Here is a 24,585-nt window from a genome sequence, read left to right on the forward strand (position 1 = left end):
AGGGGAGTGGACTCTGCTGACTACCAGCTCCAGACTTCGAATTTGAGGGGGGGGGGGGGGGGCTGCGGTCATCAGTCAGGTTCATTTTCAGTGTCTTTGGACTCCAGAGGAGTCAAGACTTCCTATAAGTGTTCTAGAATTGCAAGCAGTATTTCAAGTGCTAATCAGCACGGATCATTTGCTGTAAGGAGCATCTGCAACAATACAATCCGACAATGCCACAGTGGTGGCATAGCTCAACCACCAAGAAAGGACAAGAAATTATCCCACCATGCGAGTGATCAGCAGTATATTTCGGTGGGCAAAATGGAACGTTCAGGCCATCATGGCAGTCTTCATTCCAGGAATAGCCAACTGGCAGGCAGACCATTCATCCAGGAGAATGGTCTCTTCACCCAGAGGTCTTTCACCAGATTGTGAGCAGGTGGGGCTGGCATTGAGAAGATGGTGTCTCGATTCAACCTCAAGGTTGAACTGTTTTGTGCAAGGGCAAGAGACCCAAGAGCAGTCTTAGTAGACGTCATTTCAGTTCCTTGGCAGTTTCGCCAAATTTGCATCATTCCCCTAGTGGCAATGCTTCCGTGGATCCTGAAAAGGTGAAAAGAGAAGGGGTCCAGGTCATTCTGGTGGCTCCAGATTGGGTGCAGAGTTCCTGGTACACAGACGCACTCACAATGAGAGCAGGTCAGTCATAGCATCTTCCTCTCAGACCACATTTGTTAACCCATGGGCCTTTTCTTAACCAGGTTTTAAAGAGGTGACTGCGCTGAAAAAGGGCTTCTTGGATAAGGTAATTTTAACTATGCTAAAGGCAAGGAAGCCAAATTCTGCCAAGAGTTACAGCAGAGTGTGGATACTTGCCTGGTGCGAGAGGAAGGCATTGCCTACTTCCACCTTTCAGGCAATCAGGCTTCTTATGTATTTTGCAGGATGGGCTGGATGTGGGGCTAGCACTCGGTTCCCTAAAGGTTTAGGTTTCTGCTCTCAGTCTTTTTCCATAGAAGATTAGCCATTTTCCAGATGTCAATACTTTTTTACAGGTGGTCCTGCATATACACCCCCCTTAAGTTATTCCTGTAGCTCCATGGGATCTAAATCTGGTGTTAAATGCTTTACAACTTTCACCATTTGAACCATTGGATAAGGTAGAGTTAAAATTCCTTATTTGGAAAACTCTTTTTGATTTAGCTATTTTCATGGCAAGAAGAGTATCAGAATTGGCAACTTTGTCCTGCAAATCACCTCTTCTTACTTTCCATAAGGATAGGGCGGTCCTTCGAACCAGGCCCTTCTTTCAGCCTCAGGTGGTTTCTAAGTTTAGCATTAGCTAGTACATTCCGGCTTTTGTCCACAGTATATCTCCAGAGGAAGAAAGCTCTCTTCAATTTCTGGATGTGGTCAGAGTTTTGAGGACAAAGTAATCCATCAGGCGAACAGTGGAGCAGGACTTCTTCTTCCTGATATTGTCAGGGCGCCCTCCGCCAGGTCGGTGGGGGCGTCTTGGACGGCACAGCATGGGGCCTCGGCTTAGCAGCTGTGTCGAACTGCCACCTGGTCTTCAATTCACACATTTACCAGATTTTATAGGTTTAATGTGTTTGCATCTAAGGATGTCAGTTTGTAGAGGAAGGTGCTTCGCACCGCCTCTTCTGAATGTAAAACCCACCCATAAAAGGTAGATTGGGGATGTCCCCAATGTCCGGGGTCACCCAATAGAAGGACAGAGAAAACTAGATTTTATACTTATGTTAAATCCTTTTCTCTTACTGCATTGGGGGACACTGGACGCCCTCCCCTTTTTACGCTTTTGTTCTCTCCTTATCTTTGTGTTTTCCTACTCTGTTTAGCAGGGCTTAGTTATAAAATAACTGATTAATGCTCTGGCAGGTGGGGGGGGGGGGTATGGAGGAGGAAGGGTAGGAGCTTCAGCTAAGTGGATTGAAATTTAAACTGCCCTCGCTCCTATGAATACCACAATGTCCGGTGTCCCATCAATGGAGTAACTCCGTAATCCATTAGGCTTACAGGGGAGCAGGACTTCTCATTCTTAAAACATTGCCAAACCACTGTATGTTGCTGAAAAGTTTGACGGTTTATTTCTTTATATCTCATAATTGTCCCACAATGTATGTGAAGTCTAGACGTGTTAAAAGTTCAGCTGTCTATAAGGGCTCCCACACACTGGCCTCAAAAGGCAAAGCAAGATAAATACTAATTAAAGCATTAGAATGCCCTCCTCACTTCAGTTGAGCATTGAAAGCTTGTTTAAAAATCATAGTGTGTTCATAAACATGTCAAAAAGATTCCCTGACATTTCGTTGCAGATTGTATACATGTAGGTTTGGGAACACAAAATATAAAGTTGTTCTCCCACAAAATACAGTGTGTTGGTATGGGTTTCAGGAAGTTATGTTTTGTTACCGTTCATTCTAAGTTGCAGTTGTTCTGAAGGTGGCAATACATGCGTTTTAAGAAAGTGGGTAAAACTGTAGAAGCGTTGAATTCACCCATTGGTACCTCAGCAAAGGGTACTTCATGGTCACCTTCATGAAATTGCGAAAGTACCTCCAAAATGTCACTATCATACCTAAATTAGAGTTGCCACGTTCAATTTGGTATATCTACTATTGGTATGTTGGGAGTCCTTCCACTGTGACCCCTTTGATTACTTTGCAATGATAACTTGTGTGTGGAAGCAGGAGTAGCCACCGAATCAGCTTCATTGGAAAAGAGGAGAGAAGAGATGATCATATTCCATCATATCCTGTCATGTGCAAATTCTAGAGCATGCACCAACTTTTGGGTCTCGTCCATCAGCTCCTCTTCCCAAGTGTCAATGAGGCGGGCCCAGCAGCAGCTACTGCTTAATCCACAATTTTGCAAGTTTATGTAAGTGTCCCCATGGAAGGGAACTACTCTAGACTTTGATCCACTGTTATTTTTTAATGGGGAAAACTCCATTTTAATTAGAATTCATTTTTAACAACAAATGTCACAGAACTGTGGTTTTTCCGTGAACCCATTTTAATTTAATACTGTATTTTTGTTATGGCTTTTGCACATTAGAATCTTAGGGTCTAAGCAGTCCATAAACTAACCTTCTTCTTTCAGATCCCATGAAGAGACATGTGATGAGGACAACTTTCAGCAAGTTACAGTTCTGGTGGAGCCCAGACAACAAAATACTGTGGTTGGACCAGAAGAGGAAAAGCACGGGTGAGACATAATACATGTAATGCACTTCTGTTTGTTTTATACCATTATTGCTTGTTCACATTTAGGCTGTGTAATAACATTATTTTTTCTTGCCTAATGGAGCCTTGTTTTTGTAGTGTTGGGAAAATAAATAATTTATGTTGATTATATAGCTATTGGGTACAAATTGGGTAAAAATGTGATTATAGTTTGATTCTGCCCTTGTTCATTATCACACAAGTAGTAGTATTTGGAACTTAGATATGTATCCGTATAAAAACTAGAAAGGACTAAATACATGCATAGCTAATATCCACTCCGTCTAATAAGCATTAGGTGTTCATCTTGTTTTTAGGTGTGCTGTGCTAATGAATATTGCTCTTTTTATGCTTGTTCAGTACCGATATATATCTAATGTTGCACTTCACTTGTGCCTAAATCTTCTGTATAACACTTTTTGAAAGTACTTCTTTCATTCTATAGAGAGGCCTCTGGTTTTTTGGCTAAAATCTGCCTTGCTGAGGAAACAGGAAGTCAGCGGTCTGAGGAAGATGATGAGGTGCCTGTGACAGACATTTATTTTGTAAGTTCACTGGTTTATACAGTTTTCCAGGTGCAGTAATATAGTGTCCAACTAACAGGAAATTAGCATTAAAGAGATGTCCACATTAAACTGCATTTTAAATACCTAGGTCCATTATAGTTACAAGTCATTTTTAAATGGCAATTCAGAAAATACTTTTCAATCATACAGATGCATACCTCAAATTTCTTTTCAAACACACTTGTATTCATCTAACACATTCTTTGCAATGGAAAGTGTGACTGGATCACTGATAAATAACTTTTGGTATACATTTATGTAAAGGAAATAGTGCAGGCCATTTATTTATATCATTGCCAATGCAATTATTTTTAATATTGTGTATATTGTGAAATAGGAAATCATTATCTCTGAGACCAGGGTAGAAAAGTTGTTTTTTCTGTTTACAACTGCTAAAGGAAATACCTTATTTCTGATGTGTATATATCTGATACAATGAGCCTTTGTTTACAAAGCCTTTTGTGTATTGTGATGTGGGAAACTGGCTTGTTTTTGTTTTTTGTTGTTCTGTGTGAATAGGTATTCCGAACGGTCTAAAGAAAGGCTCCGTGCTAATTAGATCTTTTGATGTGTGAAGGTCCAAAACTGAAGGCAGGAAATTTTAATTAAGACTGGCTCCTGGATTCTCTGCATCTGAAAACCAGATGCAGGACATCACAGCGTTTCTAGAATTTCTCATATAAGTATAAATATGGCTAGCTTTCCAATGCATGTAAATCCATTGGAAAGCTAAAAATAGCCTGTGTCTGAACTGTATAAAGGATGAGCTGTTTGAGCATGTAATGTATTCTTCTTCTAATTTTCATCTGACCTGATCACAGTGACACCTTCCACCAGTGTGAGAGCAAATAAACATCTTGCTTCAAGACTTGCTTGAAAACATCTTCAATATTGCTGTCTTCCTGTGATCTACAGATTAGACCCAAAATCTAATCCGTTTTTCGACTGTCTGAGGTTTGGTCCCAAGCTTTTCCAGTACCACCGCTCTGCCTGCTACCCATGCAGCCCTGGTTAGTGTGATAGGCCAGGGGGGAATCCATCCACAGCAACCCTGATCCTATAGTGAGAGGTCAGGAGTACCAGCCCAGATGCACCAGCAACGAGGTACACTAGCAGAGTCAGTTACCCAGAAGGAACATGGTTCTGAGTGCCATAGAAGGAGCTCAGTGGTCCAGTGGTCCCACTGCGGCAGGAGGGGCATATTCGGAATACCAAAAGGGGACGGTGGCAAAGTAAGCCCAGCCGGTTCCCAGCAACAACAGATAGGGTGGCATAGGCGGTCCATCCTGTCACAGAAAGCTACTAGTAGTTAGGGTTGGAAGGCTGCTAGACAAATGAGCCATGGTGATTAATGCCAAAGAAGGCTGACGTGAACAATTACTTGCCGATGACGATTTAGAAGAAATGTGGTTGATCATTGCAAATTCAGTGCCGTACAACTTGCTTACAAGAAAAGGCCATGTTATTTTGGATACTCATTGTAAGAAGTCTGGATAAAATGTAGTTTTTAATCTGATATGCTGATTTTTAAAAACAATTTTGCATTATGAACTAGCAAAAACAGTAAGACAATCAGTAAGACACAGCATTAAAAAAAAAGTAATACATTTTTTTAACAAATAGTGGATGTCCTTCCTGGGGACATACCCTTGTTTCTTGCATTGGTATGCTAGCTTGATTTCTTTATGCTTGCAGGTAAAAGAGCACACTGCAGTCACCCATAGGAATTAAAAAGAGCTAGACTAGCTTCCATAGAGTTCTTTAGAAGAACTATGTATATATGAATATCACCACCATCTACCCAGTTGACATACTACCACTACCCTCTTTACTGTCCCTCAAGTCCATTACCTAGGGGTCTTCTTCGACTCCTCCCTCTCCTAAAAACCTCACATTCAGTCCCATTCCAATTCCTGCCACCTGCACCTCCAGAATATATCCAAGATCCAGCTCTTACTCACCCTGGAAGTCACCAGAACACTTATTCACACTCTTATAATTTCTTGCCTTGATTACTGCAACCTCCTTCTCTTTGGCTAAGCGCCAGGGAGTATATACATGTATATTGAAGTGTTTGAATAAAATTAATGTAAATGTAATGTGTAGGCACTGCAGCGCTGGTAGTTAACCAGCGTGCAGGGCTGAGGGGGTTAACTCCCAGCGCTAGGCTCCGGGAGTCTAAAATTGTGTATAATGTAAGTGAATATGTAAAGTAAACTGTGTAGTGTAAAATACTTATCTAAAATTAGATGTGTATTTAATAAAACAAGTGTGCGTACCTGCTCCCTGGTGGTCCAGTGGAGATGCTGGCAGAGATTTCTGCTACAGCTCCAGGCCCTGTCTGGTTGACCGGAGCAATGTGGTGCTGGGGGAAGGGGGGTTCCGTCCATCGCTGGAGTCTTTACCCCCTCTCTGGGCTGATTTACGTGCAGGCTGCATGAATCAATCCAGATTGGTTAAACTGACAGAAGGATGGATTACCACCTGCCATGCTAAGTCTCAAAAATTGTATAAAAGGAGCACTGGTTTGCATTGAAATGTACTTTTGTTTCATCTGACCTTCTGATCATTGGTATTTTAAACCAATGTGAACTGCCCTTATTAGGACACTTGAGCTAATAAACATCACATGCTTCAAGATCCTGCTTTGTCGACTTCTTCCCTGCTGTAATTCCTGTGACCTACAGATTAGACCCAAATTAAATCAGTTTCTGGCTGTTCTGCGGTTGGATCCAGCTTTCCAGTAGCAACACTTTGCCTGCTACCTGCAGCTCTGGGCCAGTGTGATAGGCCAGGGGTACCATCTACAGCAATCCTGATCTGAAGGCAAGACGTCAGAGGTACCAGCAAATGGGTACACTAGCAGCGCCAATTATCCAGAAGGACGCGGTTCTGGATGCCGCTAAGGAGTCCAGTGGTAGGAGTAGCTTAAGCCCCTCCTACTGTGGTTAGAGGGCGCAATTAGGATAGCAAAAAGGGGACTCAGGCAAGCCGAACCGGTTCCCAGCAACAACAGACAACAGAGTGGCATAGGCGGTCAATCCTGTCACAAATGCATCTTGTACACTTTTGTTAGCCTGTCTCTTATTTCATCTGGTTCTTGACTTAATTCCTAATCTGAAATGTTCCTCTTTTGACATCTTTCCTGCCCTTCACTTACTCTCTCTGCCCCCAATCTATTCTCATTTCAACTAACAACGTCTCTTACCTCAGAGTAGTGAAAATTATGATGATTGATTCTCACTTGTGGACTCCATTGTCCAGGGGCGGATCTAGAATTTTGCTTTTTTGTTTTTTTTGGGGGTGGGCATTCAGTCTGCTCCCCATTTTTGACAGGTGAGGCTGCCTGTGGCAGAACACTATGTGTAGGTCCATTTGGCAGAGACAAGCAGGCAGGTTATGTTGCCCAGCTGCTCTGATTGTGTCTAAAACGCAATCTGAGATTGGCCAACCAGGATCTCTTGTCTGCCTGTGTCTGCTGACATAGACCTGCTTGTGAGAGGGGGGGATAGGAGGGTGGGGGTGATTGCCTCGATTGCGAACTCCGCCAAGGACCTGCCAGTGCCATTGTTTGGAGGTGTGTCTTGTTGAGTGCATCACAGTTATTTTACACAAAGGTTCCTGGCAGATTTACAGACCTTTTACACACTGGTTCACACATGCACGTAACTGTCTATGCAAAAATCTTTTGGCTCCATGGGGTACCTCTTTATGTGGGGTAGATTTATCAAACTTTCTGAAAAGGAATGTTGCATATTATAGCTAGCATTAATCCAATAGATTTTAGAAAATGATAAGTTAGAATCTGAGTGGTTGCTATGTGCAACACCTCTACTTTCTTTTTTGAGATTTTCATATATCTACCCTTATGTCTTTATCTACTCAAAATATCTCTGTCAGCGCCATACATTTAATTGCACAGCTTAAATTACATTTGGTTAATCATAATGAGCTTTCAACACAACATCCCAGCATGCAAGAAGCATACATATTTATACAGAGATCTCAACAAAACTATGATGCTTTCTGGTTTATGCCTTGTAAAGCTGTTACAGGAAATTTCATGTCATGTTGTCATGGAAACATTAAAATCAGCGTCTGGCCTTACAAGATGCCAATTCCTATTCAGGAAAGCAGAATTCTACAGTGAAAGTAGTCCTGAAATCTGTCTGAACAGCTAAAAAGGATATTAAATTCCTGTCTGAAAAGGAGAGTACAGACCTGACCCCACAAATGGCTTTTTTTTCTGCATCCTGGCTGGATGAAGCATTGCTTTTCTTTTCTTCCAGTATCTAATGCTCAGATCACTGAAAGGACTGGACTGTAGTAGCTGTAATACCATATTAGACATAAGTTTAATGCCTCTTCTCTCCTCAAGTTCTAGGATGCAGTAAAATACTGTGTGGAGGATCAGGTCTGCAACCTCATTTTGACAACGAAAGATAATACCCCATGCCCCCACTGCCCCATCTTGGCCTTTCCAGCAAATTGCCTAAGAGTCTGGCAACTTTAAGACACAATTTTATGTTTTGAGAGTACATCTTATGGCCCCACAAAGTATGGTATGGTAAAGGGTTTTTTAAATGTTAGACGTTTATTTAAAATGTATTTCTAAGTGGACATCTTCTTTAGCAAATTTTATGCAGTGAGTTTTCAACTTTGATCCAAATTAATGTGTAATTGCCTAATCAAATACACATACAGACCTAAAACCATGTATTAAATGAATGAATTAAATGTAAAACACCTGAAATCAGTTAGGTTAAAACATTTAAAAAATTTAAGCCTTCATTTTTTTGAGAAGCTGGAGGCATATTACAGGTAATGCAATTGATTGATATTTGAGGTTATATTTCAATCATTATATTTAAATTTAAAACTATATAGCTGTAGTTAAGTCTTTTGTGGTTCTTCAAGGATAGAAAATCTAAAAAAAAAACAATAATATTTAGGTATAGAGTAAAGGTTTTTAATTTCTCAATTTGGGATTGTTAAACGGATTAAAAAAAGCTTATTGTGGCACAAAATGTGCATTTTTTTAAAAATGTCTATTTTATTTTTTTCATTTACAAAAATAAAAAAAATCAAGGAATATATCTTCAACTGAACCAATCATCCAAGTCCAAACTTGGGGATATAGAGCCACAGTTCGTGTTGTGATTCTATTCTCTATCAGTCTTTTGTGTTTGGGCATAGTCCTATGAAATATATGCAAGAGTTGTGTACATTTCATGTCTGCACTCATTTGTGATGTGCAAACTGTTCTCTGTACCATATCACATTTCACAAGTTTTGTTTTTTTACAGTGTGGAAGGTGACCTTTAAATATGAATTTATCGGAAATGTTTTATCAGTAAGTTAGGCTTTAATGATGCAAAACTTAAATTGCATTTTAATAAACCACCTAATGTCATCATGGATACTTCTTGTTAACTCAGATATGCAGTTATAAAAAGAACATATTAAATATAGGTATGCAATAGTCTGTAATATTACTTTCCCACAGGCATGTGTTACTCACGCAGCCACCAGTGAAGTTTAGCTCTGACACCAGTAAGTGCTCTATGCATGTACTTATTGGTCTTTTTTGGCAGCGCATATGCGTGCAGTGTGAATATACCATTAACGTTTTCATCACTGTTGTTTATAAGAAGGGTCAGGAGCCTGTTTCAATGTTTTTGCAAGACTGCAGTCTTCCAAGTCTGTATTGCTTTGGGTTTAATTTTCTGAGATGTTAAGAAATCACATTAGACACAAAATCCTTGCAAAATTGTGACAAAACCATGTACCACTTTACAGAAATGACACTGAAAATAATTCTCTTATTTCAAAACTTAAATTCTCGGAACTAAATTAAGCATATTCCCTTTGTTGCAGGAGTGTAAATTCATCCTCTGAATTGTTGTATTAAAAAAATGTGGCAAGTCCTGTTAATTGTTACTAATCCTGTTGGCAACTAATAATTGCTTAATTTGCTACTAATCTCCACTGCATAGGTTTGCCTCCCTCTCTTTCTGCTGATCATTTTTCTGTCAGATACATTTCTTGTTTATAGTGTACAGGGGTTATCTTTTCTTTTTTTTCTCAAAAAAGTATGGTCTACTTTTGACTTTGCATGCTTGTGGCCAGCACATTTCACACTCTCGCAATGCCTCAATTCATCTTCACCTCTCTGTTGGTTTCATCTCATCTTTCAACAAGTTCACAGATGGGAGATATTGGGTCTATTCCCCCCGTCTCAACATGATGCACTCTGCCTCTTCATCCACTGACTGTGTGAGTACTACTAGTGCAATAAAGCCTTTTCCAGCAGACTCGGCAAAGCAGTGTTGATCCAATGTTTAGTTATACATATAGAAACTAATTCAGGTGTCTTCTGTTGTTTTAAATAGTTCCATTGAAATATTATAGCTCCCTGTAGAACCTATACTTGTGTCTCCATAAATTTGTTATATTCCTCTTCTATCTTTTGTTTTCTCTGTCTCTCTCTCATGCTTCTTTATCTGCTGCCTCCGTTCCTGGCTTGTCTTCCCTCTTCACCCTTGGCTCAGCCCCCAGATGACCGGAGCTGGGTTTATTCCCCTCTCCACTATAACACCCAGGTGCAGTCGGTCTTAGACGAAGAGAGTGACACAGTAAGTTCGTGAAGTATTTCTTTTGGTACATGTGCTGTTACATGCACATCTCGTACTTGTTTTGGATATATCTAGAACGCCTGTCTCATTTCAAAAAATTTAAATTTTATACAATGCTCTACATGGTGGCAAACATCTTAGAAGTGTGATTAAAGGAGTTTTCTAATATTTTTAATATATATATGTGTATATATGTATGTACGTATGTGTATATATGTGTATACGTATGTTTATATATGTGTGTGTGCGTATGTGTGTACGTATGTGTATATACGTGTGCGTGTGTGTCTGCGTGTGTATGTATGTGCGTGTGTATGTGTGACAGGATGGACCGCCTATGCCACCCTGTCTGTTGTTGCTGGGGACCGGCTGAGCTTACTTTGCCACCGTCCCCTTTCGTTATCCCAAAATGCACCCTCTTGCCGAAGTAGGAGGGGCTTACAAAGGCTGCCACCACTGGACTCCTATACCGACATCCAGAACCGGGTTTCTTCTGGGTAGTTGCCGCAGCTAGCGTACCTCATTGCTGGTGTACCTGGGCTGGTACCCCTGACCTCTCACGATAGATCAGGGTTGCTGTGGATGGATCCCCCCCCTGGCCTATCACACTCACCAGGGCTGCTGGGTAGCGGGCATAGCGATGGTACTGGAAGAGTTTGGGTCCAAACCTCAGACAGCTGGCGAACGGATTAGATTTAGGGTCTAATCTGTAGATCACAGGAATACAGCAATATTGAAGATGTTTTGAAGCAGATCTTGAAGCAAGATGTTTATTTGCTCTCACCCTGGTTGAAGGTACCAGGGTGATCAGGTCAGATGAAAATCATAAGAACAAGTTTCAAATACAAGCTGATTGTCACAACTTAGAATATTCTGCTTACTGGTTTTGGCACTACTCACCAAAGAGGCGCGGAGTCTAACGTGTCCCAGGTCTTCACCAGGAATCCCCGCAAGGGAGTATGGTCTTAGCTGCAGGAGACACGCAGGTCGCGGTCCTCAGAGGGAGCAACCAGTGAAGAGGTAGGATGGAAGCGGTGTCAGGCAGGCTGGGTCAGAACCGAGAGAATCAGGATATGCCACAGGGAGAATCCAATATCGTAGTCAGGGATAGCCGGGTCAGAACCAAAAGTCACGATATGCACAGGGAGAATCCAATATCGTAGTCAAGAATAGCCGGGTCCAGGGTCAGAAGCGTAGGAGAGAATGGTCAGCAAGCCGGGTCCAGTACACAGGGAGAACAGAAGAAGAATGGTCAGGAACAATCCGGGCAATTCACAGGAGAACTAGAACTGCACAGGAACGCTGGAGCTAGGGTGGACCTTATACTCTGGCACTCTCCTAGTGCCATAGTGAACCTTAAATAACTACACTAATCAGCGGTGGTGACACTGAACACCACCGCCGGAACTACTGGGAAGCGTTCCGTTGCAACGGAACGCGTGACCGCTGACTCGGAGGTGTGCTCGGTTGCCTAGCGGCAGTAGCAGGCGTCCGTCCCTGTGCCACGGACACAGCACAGGGACGGTGCCTGACAGTACCTTCTCCCCTACTTTGTTGGATAGTTCTTTGGTCGAGGAATTGCTTCAATAGTCGTGGGGCGTGAAGATCCTCTTTTAGCACCCATGATCTTTCTTCTGGGCCGAAGCCCTTCCAATGGACTAAAAATTGGTGTCGTCCATGAAGAACACGGGAGTCCAGGATGCGACTTACTTCGAACACTTCACCATTAGTAGTCCGTACAGGAGCTGCAAGATGAGGCAATTGATGAAATTCATTAAGTACAAGTGGTTTCAGAAGAGAGACATGAAAAACGTTATGGATTTTCAGGAATGGAGGTAACTGGAGTCTATAGGTCACCAGGTTGATAACATGTGTTATAGGTAAGGGCCCGCTATAACGAGGAGCCAATTTCTGAGAAGGTACCCTCAACTTGAGATTGCGTGTAGACAACCATACTTTATCGTGAACGTGTAATCGAGGAATAAGTCTCTGATGTCAGTCGGCAGCTTGCTTATAACGCAAAGAAGTCTCTTGGAGTTTGGTTTTGGTAGTTGACCAAATCTGACAAAAGTTCCGCATTAAATCCTCCACAGCTGGAACTGGTGAAGAAACCTGACCGGAGAAATCTGGGAGGGTGGGTTGGGTTCCATAAACGACAAAAAATGGAGAAGTACCAGAAGACTCGTGATGATGAAAGTTGTGAGAAAAGTCAGCCCAAGGTAGGAGATTAGCCCATTCGGTTTGGTTGTCTGAAGAGAAACATTGTAAAAAGACCTCAAGGTCCTGGTTAACCCGCTCCGTTTGGCCATTAGTTTGTGGATGATAGCCGGACGAGTATTTGAGGTCAGAACCAAGAATTTTACAAAAGGCTCTCCAGAATTGAGAAACAAACCGCACTCCGCGATCCGAAATGATTTCACGGGGACAGCCATGGATTCTGAATATCTCCTTAATAAAGATGAGGGCCAACTGAGAAGCAGACGGTAGAGCAGGCAAAGGTACGAAGTGGGCCATTTTAGAAAATCTGTCGACAACGACCCAAATGATGGTAAACCCATTATTGGGGGGAAGGTAAGTGATGAAATCCATGGATATGCTTTGCCAAGGAATTTCTGGAGTAGGAAGCGGTTGAAGAAGACCTGATGGAGCCAATCTGGGGTTTTTACAATGAGCACACGTAGCACATGAGGCCACGAATTTTCGTACGTCTGAATGCAGGGCCGGCCACCAATATTTTTTACGAAGGAATTTGTAGGTTTTCTTCACCCCGGCGTGTCCTGCAAGTTTGGAGGAATGTGCCCACCGTAACGCTTTGGCTCGTTAACTAGGTTCCAAAAAAACCCCAACCCCTGTGAGGTGTCTTGGGGGAGGTATTGGTAAGGGCGATAACCCTGGTAGGTGTTAAGATAGGCAGCGGCGTCAGGGATGTGCAGATGTCAGTATTATCAAAAGATCGAGACAGGGCGTCTGCTCGGATGTTCTTGGACCCAGGATGGTAAGTTAAGATAAGATCGAAGCGTGCAAAGAATGATGCCCATCGAGCTTGACGTGGGTTGAGGCACCGAGCTTCACTGATATAGAGCAAGTTCTTATGGTCAGTTAAAACTGTTACTGGATGACGGGAACCCTCTAAGAGATGTCGCCACTCCTCCAAGGCGGCCTTGATTGCAAGCAACTCTTTGTCGCCTATACCATAATTTTTCTCATGAGGCAAGAATTTTTTAGAGAAAAATCCGCAGGGAAGATGGGTACCAAGTTCAGATCTCTGGAAGAGCACTGTTCCAACACCTACTGCGGATGCATCTACTTCCAGAAAAAAGGATTCTAATTGATTTGGTTGCAAAAGAACTGGTGCAGACGAGAAGGCTTGCTTTAGGGAATCAAATGCCTTCAAGGCATCGGAAGACCATTCTCTGGGATTGGATGATTTACGGGTTAGAGCGGTTATTGGGGCAATAATTGAGGAGAACCCCTTAACAAACTGTCTGTAATAGTTGGCGAACCCAATAAATCTTTGAATGGCCTTGGTGCCTTGAGGAAGAGGCCAACTATTAATAGCGAACACCTTCTTTGGATCCATGCGTAGTCCTGATCCCGAAACAATGTACCCAAGGAACGACAGTTGCTCAACTTCAAAGATACACTTCTCTAATTTGCAGAAGAGTTGGTTAGCTCGTAGTCGAGATAAAACTTCTTTGACATGAAGACGATGGGAGGAAATATCTCGGGAGAAAATCAAGATGTCGTCCAGGTAGACAACTACAGAGTGATATACCAGGTCTTGGAAGATCTCATTAACAAAGGACTGAAAGACAGCGGGGGCGTTACTAAGCCCGAAGGGCATAACTAGATATTCAAAATGTCCGTCCCGCGTGTTGAACGCTGTCTTCCATTCGTCCCCTTGACGGATTCATACCAAATTATATGCCCCTCGGAGATCCAATTTGGTGAAGACTCGGGCTCCGCTGATTCTGTCAAAAAAGTCCATTATAAGAGGCAGAGGATAACGATTTTTTATGGTAATTTTACTTAGTTGTCTATAATCAATGCAGGGGCGTAGAGATTCGTCTTTTTTCTTGACAAAAAAGAATCCTGCTCCGGAAGGAGAGTAAGATTTTCTGATGAACCCTCGGGCTAACTTTTCAGAGATATATTGTGACATAGCCTGGGTCTCTGGCAAAGACAGGAGATAAGTCCTACCACGAGGAATCTGCTTTCCCAGAATTAAATCAATCGGACAGTCCCAAGGGCGATGAGGTGGAAGAATCTCTGATCTTTGCTTGGAAAAGACGTCCTTAAAGGTTAGGTAGGCCGAGGGTAGTGCGGATGTCTCAGAATTGGTTTGGGTAAGGTAAACGTTGGAACGAGGAGAAAAGATACACCACTTATGGCACTGCGGACCCCAGGAGATAACTTCGGCACGAGCCCAGTCAAATTGTGGGGAGTGGGCCCGGAGCCAGGGGAGACCCAGAATTAAAGGATTGACGGATTGTGGTAACACTAGGAATTGAATCCATTCTTGATGTAAGACTCCAATCCGCAACTGAACGGCACTAGTGATGCTGGAAATGGTGCCGTTGCTGACCCGATTACCGTTTACAGCTGTTAGTGTTAGCGTCTGAGGAAGAGCCAGAATGGATAACTGAAGCTGTGAGACAAGAGGGGCTGGGATGAAATTTCCGGCCGCACCGGAATCCACGAAGGCTAGAATCTGCTGGGGTCCTTTAGAACTGACCAGTAGTACAGGCATAAGGAACTCAGGGTTAGAAGTTGAGTAGGGAGTGGAAACAGCTACTCCTAAGGCGGCCTCCCTCTTACTGTTTAGGAGGGAGCGTTTCCCGGCCTTTTGGGACAGAGGCTCAATACATGTCCGTACTCTCCGCAGTATAGACACAGTCTCTGTTTGAACCGTCTTTCACGCTCCTCAGGCGTCAGTTTTAAGCGGCCCAGCTTCATCGGTTCCTCTGTAGTCGAAATAGGATTTTGAAAAGTAGGTGCCAAGCGGGAAGGGCGTCTTGTGAGAGATCTCTGACGTCCTTTCTCTGAAACGTAGGTCAATCCGGATACACAGGGAAATGAGGTTATCCAGGTAAGAGGGAAGTTCCCTGGTGACCAGCTCATCCTTAATTCGGTCAGTAAGGCCCTGCCAGAAGGTAGCAATGAGTGCCTCGTTGTTCCATAGAAGTTCTAAAGCAAGAGTACCGCATACTGACCGACTGACATCGAACCTTGTCGTAGATTCAATAGACTAGAGGCAGCTGAGTAGATCCGACCTGGTTCATCCAAGACCTTACGAAATATGTCAATAAAAGCTGCGGAGTTCTCTAGTAAAGGATCGTTGCGCTCCCATAGCGGTGAAGCCCAGGCCAATGCTTGTCCGCTGAGCAGAGAAATCATGAAGGCTACCTTGGTACGCTCAGATGAGAAGGCTGCGGAGTTTCACTCGAAATGGATTCCGCACCGATTGTGGAACCCCCTGCATCTTTTAGGATATCCGTCATACTTCTCGGGGGAGGAAATTCTAAGCCCGGTAGAATGAGCCAAGGAAGGAGACGGAGCCACTGGAGCAACTGCGGCCAGAGACGGAGCAGCTGGAGGTTCCGCCGGGGGAGGTTGGACGCCTGTAAGGAGTCTAGACGGGACATAATCCCTTGGACACACTGAAGTAAACGGGCCTGGTCGGCTTCCTGCTGTTCCACTCGGCGGCCCAGGTGGATAAGAAGATCCCGAGCTGAGGGTTCATTTGTTCCATCCGACGTCATGGCCAGAGTATACTGTCACAACTTAGAATATTCTGCTTACTGGTTTTGGCACTACTCACCAAAGAGGCGCGGAGTCTAACGTGTCCCAGATCTTCACCAGGAACCCCCGCAAGGGAGTATGGTCTTAGCTGCAGGAGACACGCAGGTCGCGGTCCTCAGAGGGAGCAACCAGTGAAGCGGTAGGATGGAAGCGGTGTCAGGCAGGCTGGGTCAGAACCGAGAGAAGCAGGATATGCCACAGGGAGAATCCAATATCGTAGTCAGGGATAGCTGGGTCAGAACCAAAATTTAGGATATGCCACGGAGAATCCAATATCGTAGTCAAGAATAGCTGGGTCCAGGGTCAGAAGCGCAGGAGAGAATGGTCAGCAAGCCGGGTCCAGTACACAGGGAGAACAGAAGAAGAATGGTCAGGAACAATCCGGGTAATTCACAGGAAAACAAGAACTGCACAGGAATGCTGGAGCTAGGGTGGACCTAATACTCTGGCACTCTCCTAGTGCCAGAGTGAACCTTAAATACCTACACTAATCAGCGGCGGTGGTGACGCTGAACACCACCGCTGGAACTACTGGGGAACGGAACGTGTGGCTGCTGACCCGGAAGTGTGCTCGGTTGCCTAGCAACCGAGCGCTCAGTGGCAGTAGCAGGCGTCCGTCCCTGTGCAACGGACACAGCACTGGGACGGCGCCTGACACTGATGCCTTTTATACAGTTCAGAAATAGTCTATTTTTAAAATCAGGGTGTACCCTGCTTCCCAAAACATAGATTTACATGCGTTTCAAGGCTAACAAAATTTACACTTATCTATGAAATTCACTCTGGACAAAAGTTTCACACAGTAACGACCCCCTGCTGGGCCTTTGGCCAGAGCAGGCATGACACTTCATCACAAAACTTTGTTAGCACTTACTGCTATCAGACTCCAATGCACATATGCCTAATTGGAGGTTTCCACTATCAACTTTACAAATACAAAACAATGACACTTCCATACTAAATACATGCCAATACACACAAGACCTCCATCCACAAACGCCTATTGTTTCAGATATATGCATCAGAAATAAGGCATAACCTTTAGTAAGGTGAAAACAGGAAAAAACAGTTTCTACCCTGGTCTCAGAAATAAGAATTTACTATCTCAGAATATATACAATATTAAAAATAAGTGCATTGGCAATTTATATAAATCACCGCCCTGCGCTATTTACCTTGAATAAATTGATACCATAAGGTATTTATGTGTGATCCAGTCACATGAACATATAGCAGTACACTCAGTATTTATACATGACAGTGCTCCATTTTTTATTTTTAAATCACTACTGTATAATAAATAACAATTTCTCATTATCCTAGATGATTATCAACACATACAGATCATGAAGGCAATTAATCAGAATGTTACAAAAATATAACTAATACTTACATTTATAACGATGTATCCTATATAATGCTGTGGGAGTAAATTCCTGTTTAGTGGGTTAAGACAAAGTTAAGATGCTGTTTGAATTTTTTTTAAGAGTGTTTCAAAGTGCATTAGATTTTTCCTGTTTGTTCATTTGGATTTGGTTTAATATCCCTTTTAAACAGCCTTGTATGCTATATCATATCATGTTAAATAATATTATTGGTGGTTTAAGGATATGTTCAATCAAACAATCATTAACATATATTAAATAGCACACCTCTTTAATCAGTGCATGGCATAAACACATTTACATTCTTTATCATTCTTGCGTTGCCTTGCTGACAATAACATTAGGATTTTCATATTTATTAAAATACTTGTGACCTGGTTTTCCGAGGCATAGTAAAGGGAGTATATGCTGAATAATTGTTTAAAAAATTTGTAAAGTTCACCATTTGCAAAAAGTTTTCAAATACTGTTAATTTTTTTAAATATGGTTGGAAAGTCCATGTAATTGTTGTTTTTTTTTTTCTAGTAATTAATATGCAAATATCTGATAAGATGAGACCACTGGTTACTTTCATGCCCATCACCCCACACTCAGAAGCAAAACTGAAGACGCGAGTGATGGTCAACAGTGGATCCAGAGAAGAGATATGACCAGGCAGCGTAGTGTACAGCACCCGTCTCCTACACTCTAATGTACTATTATGTGTACTTGCAGTATAATCCCTCAGTGTGCATTTATCCCAGGGTGTGCTAGTGCTTGCAAACAATTGCTTTGTTTCAGTTTGTACAATCTTTTTTGTTTGTTTGAGATGACAAAGAAAATCAATTTGGCTATGGGATGTCTTTTTCAATCCTAAACAGTTTCAAAAAAGGAAGAGTGCAAACCACCATTATAAGTGCAGAATCTTTGATTTAGAAAAACATGTTCCTCAACGTCAACCCTTTATAGTGATGGCTGAAATCCTCTGTAATCTTACACTATAAATGTTATGTTTCTGGTATGGAAATGACAGGCATATGCTGCATTTCTGGCTAGATTTCATTAAAACAATGTTGTTTTTATATTTTTAGAATTTAATCCTTTGTGGCATTTGTTTATAACACTATTTTTAATTTTTAATTACTACATTATTGAATGCTTACATTTTAGGACTGGTTGAGTGACCCAAAGTTATGTAATGAGAACCTCTAATTAAGTTATGTACTAGTCTAGCATTTATTAGCAGTTACAATGCTGCATTTAGCACCTTTATCCTGCTTGCTAAATTCTAAATTTACATGCCATAGATTTTTGAATTGTGTTTATGTAAGATGTCATATCAGTCAAGATACGTAGACCTAAAGGAAACTATTTTGAAATAGAAATATCTATACTGTATTGTTAAGGGGGTTCTTGGAAGTCTTGCTTTTTATTCAGGTTTTAGATTGTCATATATTTTACTAGGTTCATAATAATAATAATAGTTGAAGTAATCCTTAATAGGAATGACATCCGCCTCCAAATATTATCTGCTTATACATCCTGATTAATCCCTGATATATGTGGGTTTCCTACTCCCATTTTAACAGTTTTTCCATATAAATTTACAATAGATTTATAGCTAGACCCCTCCTGATGAAATCTGTTTAGATGACACGCGTCGAGATTGCTGTGGATCCAGGGTCTATTTTATGATGTCCGCTGATGCAGGAGTCAATTGATTGCTGGTTCAGTGCTTGATTATACTGTATATCTGGTACGTGTACATTCTGTTTTTAATAAAAACCTTTTTATTTGGATAATGCACTATAGAAGCGCCCCCATCTGTTTGATATCCTAGGAATTGATTGACCCGTGGAGATCGGGTTAGTGAAGGGGAAGACGCGCAGACCAGTGACTGCTAGTGCTGACATCGTCCGTGGGAATACTGCTTATGAAGGACTATTTAACACGGACATTGCTTAAACACTTATATTTTATACCTTGTTGAGGTGGTGTAACAGAATTGTGTTTGAGCGCACTGTATTTGTTGTATTTAGATTTATAGATATATTTAAAAATGTTGTATTTCTATTTATGAATCCCATAGATAAAAAAGTAGAATGAGTTTCAACAAAGAGCCAGTGTTGAAGCTTTATTTTTACAAAGCACGTCACAGGTGGCGCACACTGTATTTAGACTTTGTTGTTGAAGGCAATAAGGATCTCTGTATTTTATTAGTTTTTTCAATTTGCTTTCTAGTTTTTTTTTTTTAGATCTGAAAAAATTGCTGTCAAGCTGTTTCTGAGCTCTGTTATGAGCAGCTACCTGTGCTTTTTGTCTTCTTACATACTACTTTTTACGGTGGCAGTACTAGCATCATAGAACTTCTTAACTTCTTTAATATATATTTGCACATGTATGTTCCTGTAATTATGGCGAAATACAACAGGCATGACTTGTATAAATGAAACCGAAGGCCGTATCAAATAAGAATGTGTCCCATTTAGTGTTTTTGTGCTTTGACAGAGCTACATTAAAGTAGCCACCTCCTAGCTGCAAGCTTAACCATCTTCTGCAGTAGAGGAAAGTGCCCCAGTATTTTTGGGTAGACAACAGTGGTGTGTGTGTATGTATGTTTGTGTGACTGAAACATTACATTTAGGTTGAAGAATTTGTCGCTATATAGTTTTGACTTGTTTTCCAATTTTAGTTAGTGTGCAGTTTTATTATTTTGGGGCATTAATAATAGTAAGGTTCTATATTTATATTGGTTTTGATCCTTGGAGCTTGTGACCATGACCAGAAATTATTTCACCACATGTAAATGCTGCACGTACATGCATGTTATTTCTTTCCGCCTTTTACTTTTCTTTTTTTTTTTTTTTTTTAAGCATTAATTTTCTGTACAGTGCACAGATGTTATTTTGTATTTAGAGTGTGTTGTGAACATTAAAGCCTCTTTTTCAATTTCATAGATGTAAACATGAGCTAAAAGGTTGTATTTAGTTAAGTAGGCTGTAAATTGATGTAAATTGAAATAAGGTTTCACTATTTGTGTTCATTGGTGACTCTCCTTTTTTCTGATGGCTGATATTATATCGTGAATTTATCAGAATTATCAACTGTATTAAACAATCTGCCAATGTGTTTCTTGTTATTTTTTATTATTATTATGACAGCATTTCACTCATGCAGATTTGAAAATTAATCAGAGCAACATGAGTAAAACTGTAACGATCAAAACTATCGATAACTTACTACTGTGTGACTCAAGTACCAATTTCTGTGGTGCAGATAGTCTTATGCTTTACATGCTACATAGTAGCTACCTTCCAGGGGTACTCCCAAGTTTTAAAGATTTATGTTCCTAAAAATGTTTCTAAATTCAGTAATGACCAAGTTAATAATTATTATATAAATATGTAAAAACTAAATGGTTATGGTTGAAACAACAGACACACTGTTATAGAAAAGACATGCAAGGTAAAACAGAAATGCAGCTATGGAAAACAAACACATGTACGCAGATATTGCTTTAGCAAATACACACACATACAACACTGAAGGGATGTGGTCAGCCAGCAGAGAGGCAAGGTCAGCATCTGTGGTCAGTCCACAAAATAAAGATTATATTTTCTTTTGGTACTTGTTAATTAAACTACTGTAGCTCCTCAATGCTGTGCCACTTCTACCACTTCAACTGGTTTTTTGGTTTTTTTTTCAAATCTTGCACTGCCAACCTAAAGTGTGTGAATAAGTCAGCTAGGCAGAAGATTTGAAAACAAGTGAATGTAACTGCGTAGTGCAGGCGAGTTACTGTGGCATCCCTATAATTAAATTTTAAGTACCAAATGAATAATAAAAAAAGTATTTAAAAAATAATATATTTATAATAGTAAAATAGAAACATACTGCACATGTACTTACCTATATCAAAATTGATGTAATTTATCCTTTCCTTTTCTATTTCTTCTGAGCCTAGAGCCTGTCGGGAGAATGGCGGTAGGTGAGGTACAGCAGCAGAGGATGTCTAGGAGAACAGAGGAGCAATGTGTTGGTGGGGAAAGTGGCAGCATGGGGTTTCTGGAGGCAGAGAAGAGTTGTGTAGCAGATGTGTCTGACAGCAGGGAGAGGGAGTGGGAGTGTACCAGTTGGAATCTCTGGTGTGAGCATACAGCAATGTACAACAGCCTGGGAATAGATATAAGGTGGAGCCAGGCTATTGGATGAGCGGGAAAGGGGAAGGGAACTCTCAGGCAGTGGGGCCCACCACCTTCTTACCTTCTCCAGCACAGTGCATCCACCCAAATCTGCTCTGAGACTTCTCTGTTATGAAAGAGTCGGTGCCACCACCAGGGTGATTCGGGAAACACCCATCCACTTTTACTTCCTACGTAACCAAACAAACATATGACTATCAGTGAAAAGATTGCAACACTCTTTTATGGAAATATGTATGAAGTTCACCAATGGTCACGGTAACAACCAAGTATCTGAAAGTTTTGCAATATCATTGAAGTGCTTTTGCTCACATACATGAACTTTGTCAACCTGACTCTGCCATGAATCTCTGGGAACAGCACGCTAATGAGCTTAAACTGGGACTGTAGGGAAAATGCTGTATTTATTTAGTCACTCTGCAATTTCCCTACAGTCCCACCTTGAGCTCTTGGTGCACTAGTGCCATCACTGACAAGTGTTTTCAAATTCTATACTGCAAGTACAGACTGTATCCCTCCAAGAAAGTAGGTGTTTGTAGGAAGCAAAGTCTTTGGCTTGTGGCTGCAGAGGTCTCTAGTAAATATCAATGCATCAAAATGTCACTAAGTCCTCCTGATATTTAGGATAGCAAGGTGACTGCAACAATTCTGACAGGATTTTACGTAGAAGGAGGCCTTACTAATTTAGTCAGGGTCGCTTATGCACAAGGGATTTCTTTGCTTGTCATCTTTACTAAACTACAACTTTGGGTGATGTTTCGTGACATTAGCAGACAAAGCAGTTTTGCAAGTGAATAATGAGCCTCCTGCCCCTTTTGTTTTCTCTTTTTGGTTCACCTGCTTCTATCACAGGTTTCAGCACCTGCCTCTCTCTATCACAAACTGTGGGAAAATACCAGCTCCGGTACCTGCCAGTGCATCTCCAGAACCGGAAGAAGTTTCTGGACAGATTTAGATTAAAAAAGTTAAATGAGAAATCAGGCCATTCTGGCTTTATAGACTGCTACTTCTGTAAGACTTTTACATCATGTTTTAAGTGCAATCCCTTTTCCATTAACCATGGTGTTCCAGTCTCTCTTAATTTTTGCAACTGTAATAGAACTTCTCCCTGAAACCATTAGATCAAATAGGAATAAAAGCAATAAGATAGAGCAGTTCCAACATAAAATCATACTGTTTGCAGAGGAATATTTGTGGCTGGGTCATTTTATAATTAACTTTTTGTATAAATGTATTTAACATATCAGCATATTGTGCCAATTTATATTGTTGCAAATGTACTGTGTTTTGATACTGTAGATTAGAAATGTACTGATTTTATTATATTGTGTTGTACAGGAAATGCATTCATTTATGCTGTATTGATTTGTAACTTCATAGACAGTATGTAATTATTTGGTTTTGTAACTTTGCTAGAGGAAGTCTGTATTGCTGATACTAGGAAATGCTAAGTACGTCTTTTCACATGAAGTGACAAACGCCTGCTTTGGCCTGTGGAAGTATCCTGTGTTCATGTCTTGTTAGACTGGAAATCTAACAATCTAACAATGTAGAAAGAAAATATGCGGAAATCAGGTTTATGTGGAAGTTAAATGGTGTTGGATGCAAGATTTGATTATATCCTGATGTTAAATTATCTGATCAGATGTTCATGTGTCAGCTAGGAAGGGGCGGGTTAACCCCTGCCCACATGTGTGTCATAAACTACAAAAAGGCCCCTGCTTGACCATCTAATGTATTATTGATCCATCTGACCTTCTGATCACTAATGCCATACACTAGTGTTGAACTGTCCTTATTAGGACACTTGAGCTAATAAACATCATTTTGCTTCAAGATCCTGCTTTGACGACTATTTCCTTGCTGTAATTCCTGTGACCACAGATTAGACCAAATCAAATTAATTCTCCGGCTGTTCTGAGGTTTGGACCCAGCATTCCAGTACCAATGCCTTGCCTGCTACCTGCAGCTCTGGCCAGTGTGATAGGTCAGGGGTAACATCCACAGCAACCCTGATCTGAAGGCAAGAGGTCAGAGGTACCAGCAAGAGGAGGTACACTAGCAGCGACAGTTACCCAGAAGGATGCAGCTAAGGAGTCCAGTGGTGGCAGAAGCTTAAGCCCCTCCTACTTTGGTTATAAAGAAGGGACGGCGGCAAGGCAAGCCCAGCCCAACCAGCCTCCAGCAACACGACAGAGTGGCAAAGGCGGTCCATTCTGTCACAGATTCCCACCCCCCTTGTCCATGCGGGCTACCAGCGGGCCATGTCCACACGATCTGGCTTCTGGTTCAGCAATCTTTTAGTGTTACCGGGGGTGGCCCAGGGAATCTGTCTCTCCCTGATAAAATAGTCCATCCGTATTGCTGTGAGCCTTCCCTTGCTTGTGAATTATGTGAAAGTCATATATTTGAAGTGCAAGGCTAGAGGTGATCAGTCACAACAGTAAAATGTTGTCCATACAAATAAGGCTGAAATTTTTTCACTGCCCAAACAATGGGCAAACATTCCTTGTCAATTGTGGGATATACCACCTCCCGGTTCGGATGTTTTCTGTTCAAATAGGCCCCACCTGGCTAAGTACTGCTTCCAGTCCATACTGTGACGCATCAGTCTGCACAATAAAGTCCTTGTCATAATTTGGTGCTGTGACAAGATGGACCACCTATGCTAGCCAATCTGTTGTTACTGGGAACCGGCTGGGCTTACTTTGCCACCGTTCCCTTTCGTTATCACAAATACGCCCTCTTGCCGCAGTAGGAGGGGCTTACAATGCAGCCACCAC

General features: G+C 41.6%; 1 protein-coding gene across 1 annotated transcript in view; it reads left to right on the forward strand.

Moving 5' to 3' along the window:
- Window positions 1–306: 306 nt before the first annotated feature.
- LOC142143826 (phosphatidylinositol 4-phosphate 5-kinase type-1 gamma-like) overlaps window positions 307–24,585 on the forward strand; it is a 146,511-nt gene continuing 122,232 nt past the window's right edge. The window contains exons 1-7 of the mRNA XM_075202066.1: window positions 307–416; window positions 569–684; window positions 747–790; window positions 3,098–3,216; window positions 3,679–3,778; window positions 10,001–10,075; window positions 10,351–10,434. Coding sequence (XP_075058167.1) covers window positions 307–416; window positions 569–684; window positions 747–790; window positions 3,098–3,216; window positions 3,679–3,778; window positions 10,001–10,075; window positions 10,351–10,434 — 648 coding nt within the window. The remainder of the gene's footprint in view (window positions 417–568; window positions 685–746; window positions 791–3,097; window positions 3,217–3,678; window positions 3,779–10,000; window positions 10,076–10,350; window positions 10,435–24,585) is intronic.

This window comes from Mixophyes fleayi, chromosome 1, assembly GCF_038048845.1.
Source record: "Mixophyes fleayi isolate aMixFle1 chromosome 1, aMixFle1.hap1, whole genome shotgun sequence".
NCBI lineage: Eukaryota > Metazoa > Chordata > Amphibia > Anura > Limnodynastidae > Mixophyes > Mixophyes fleayi.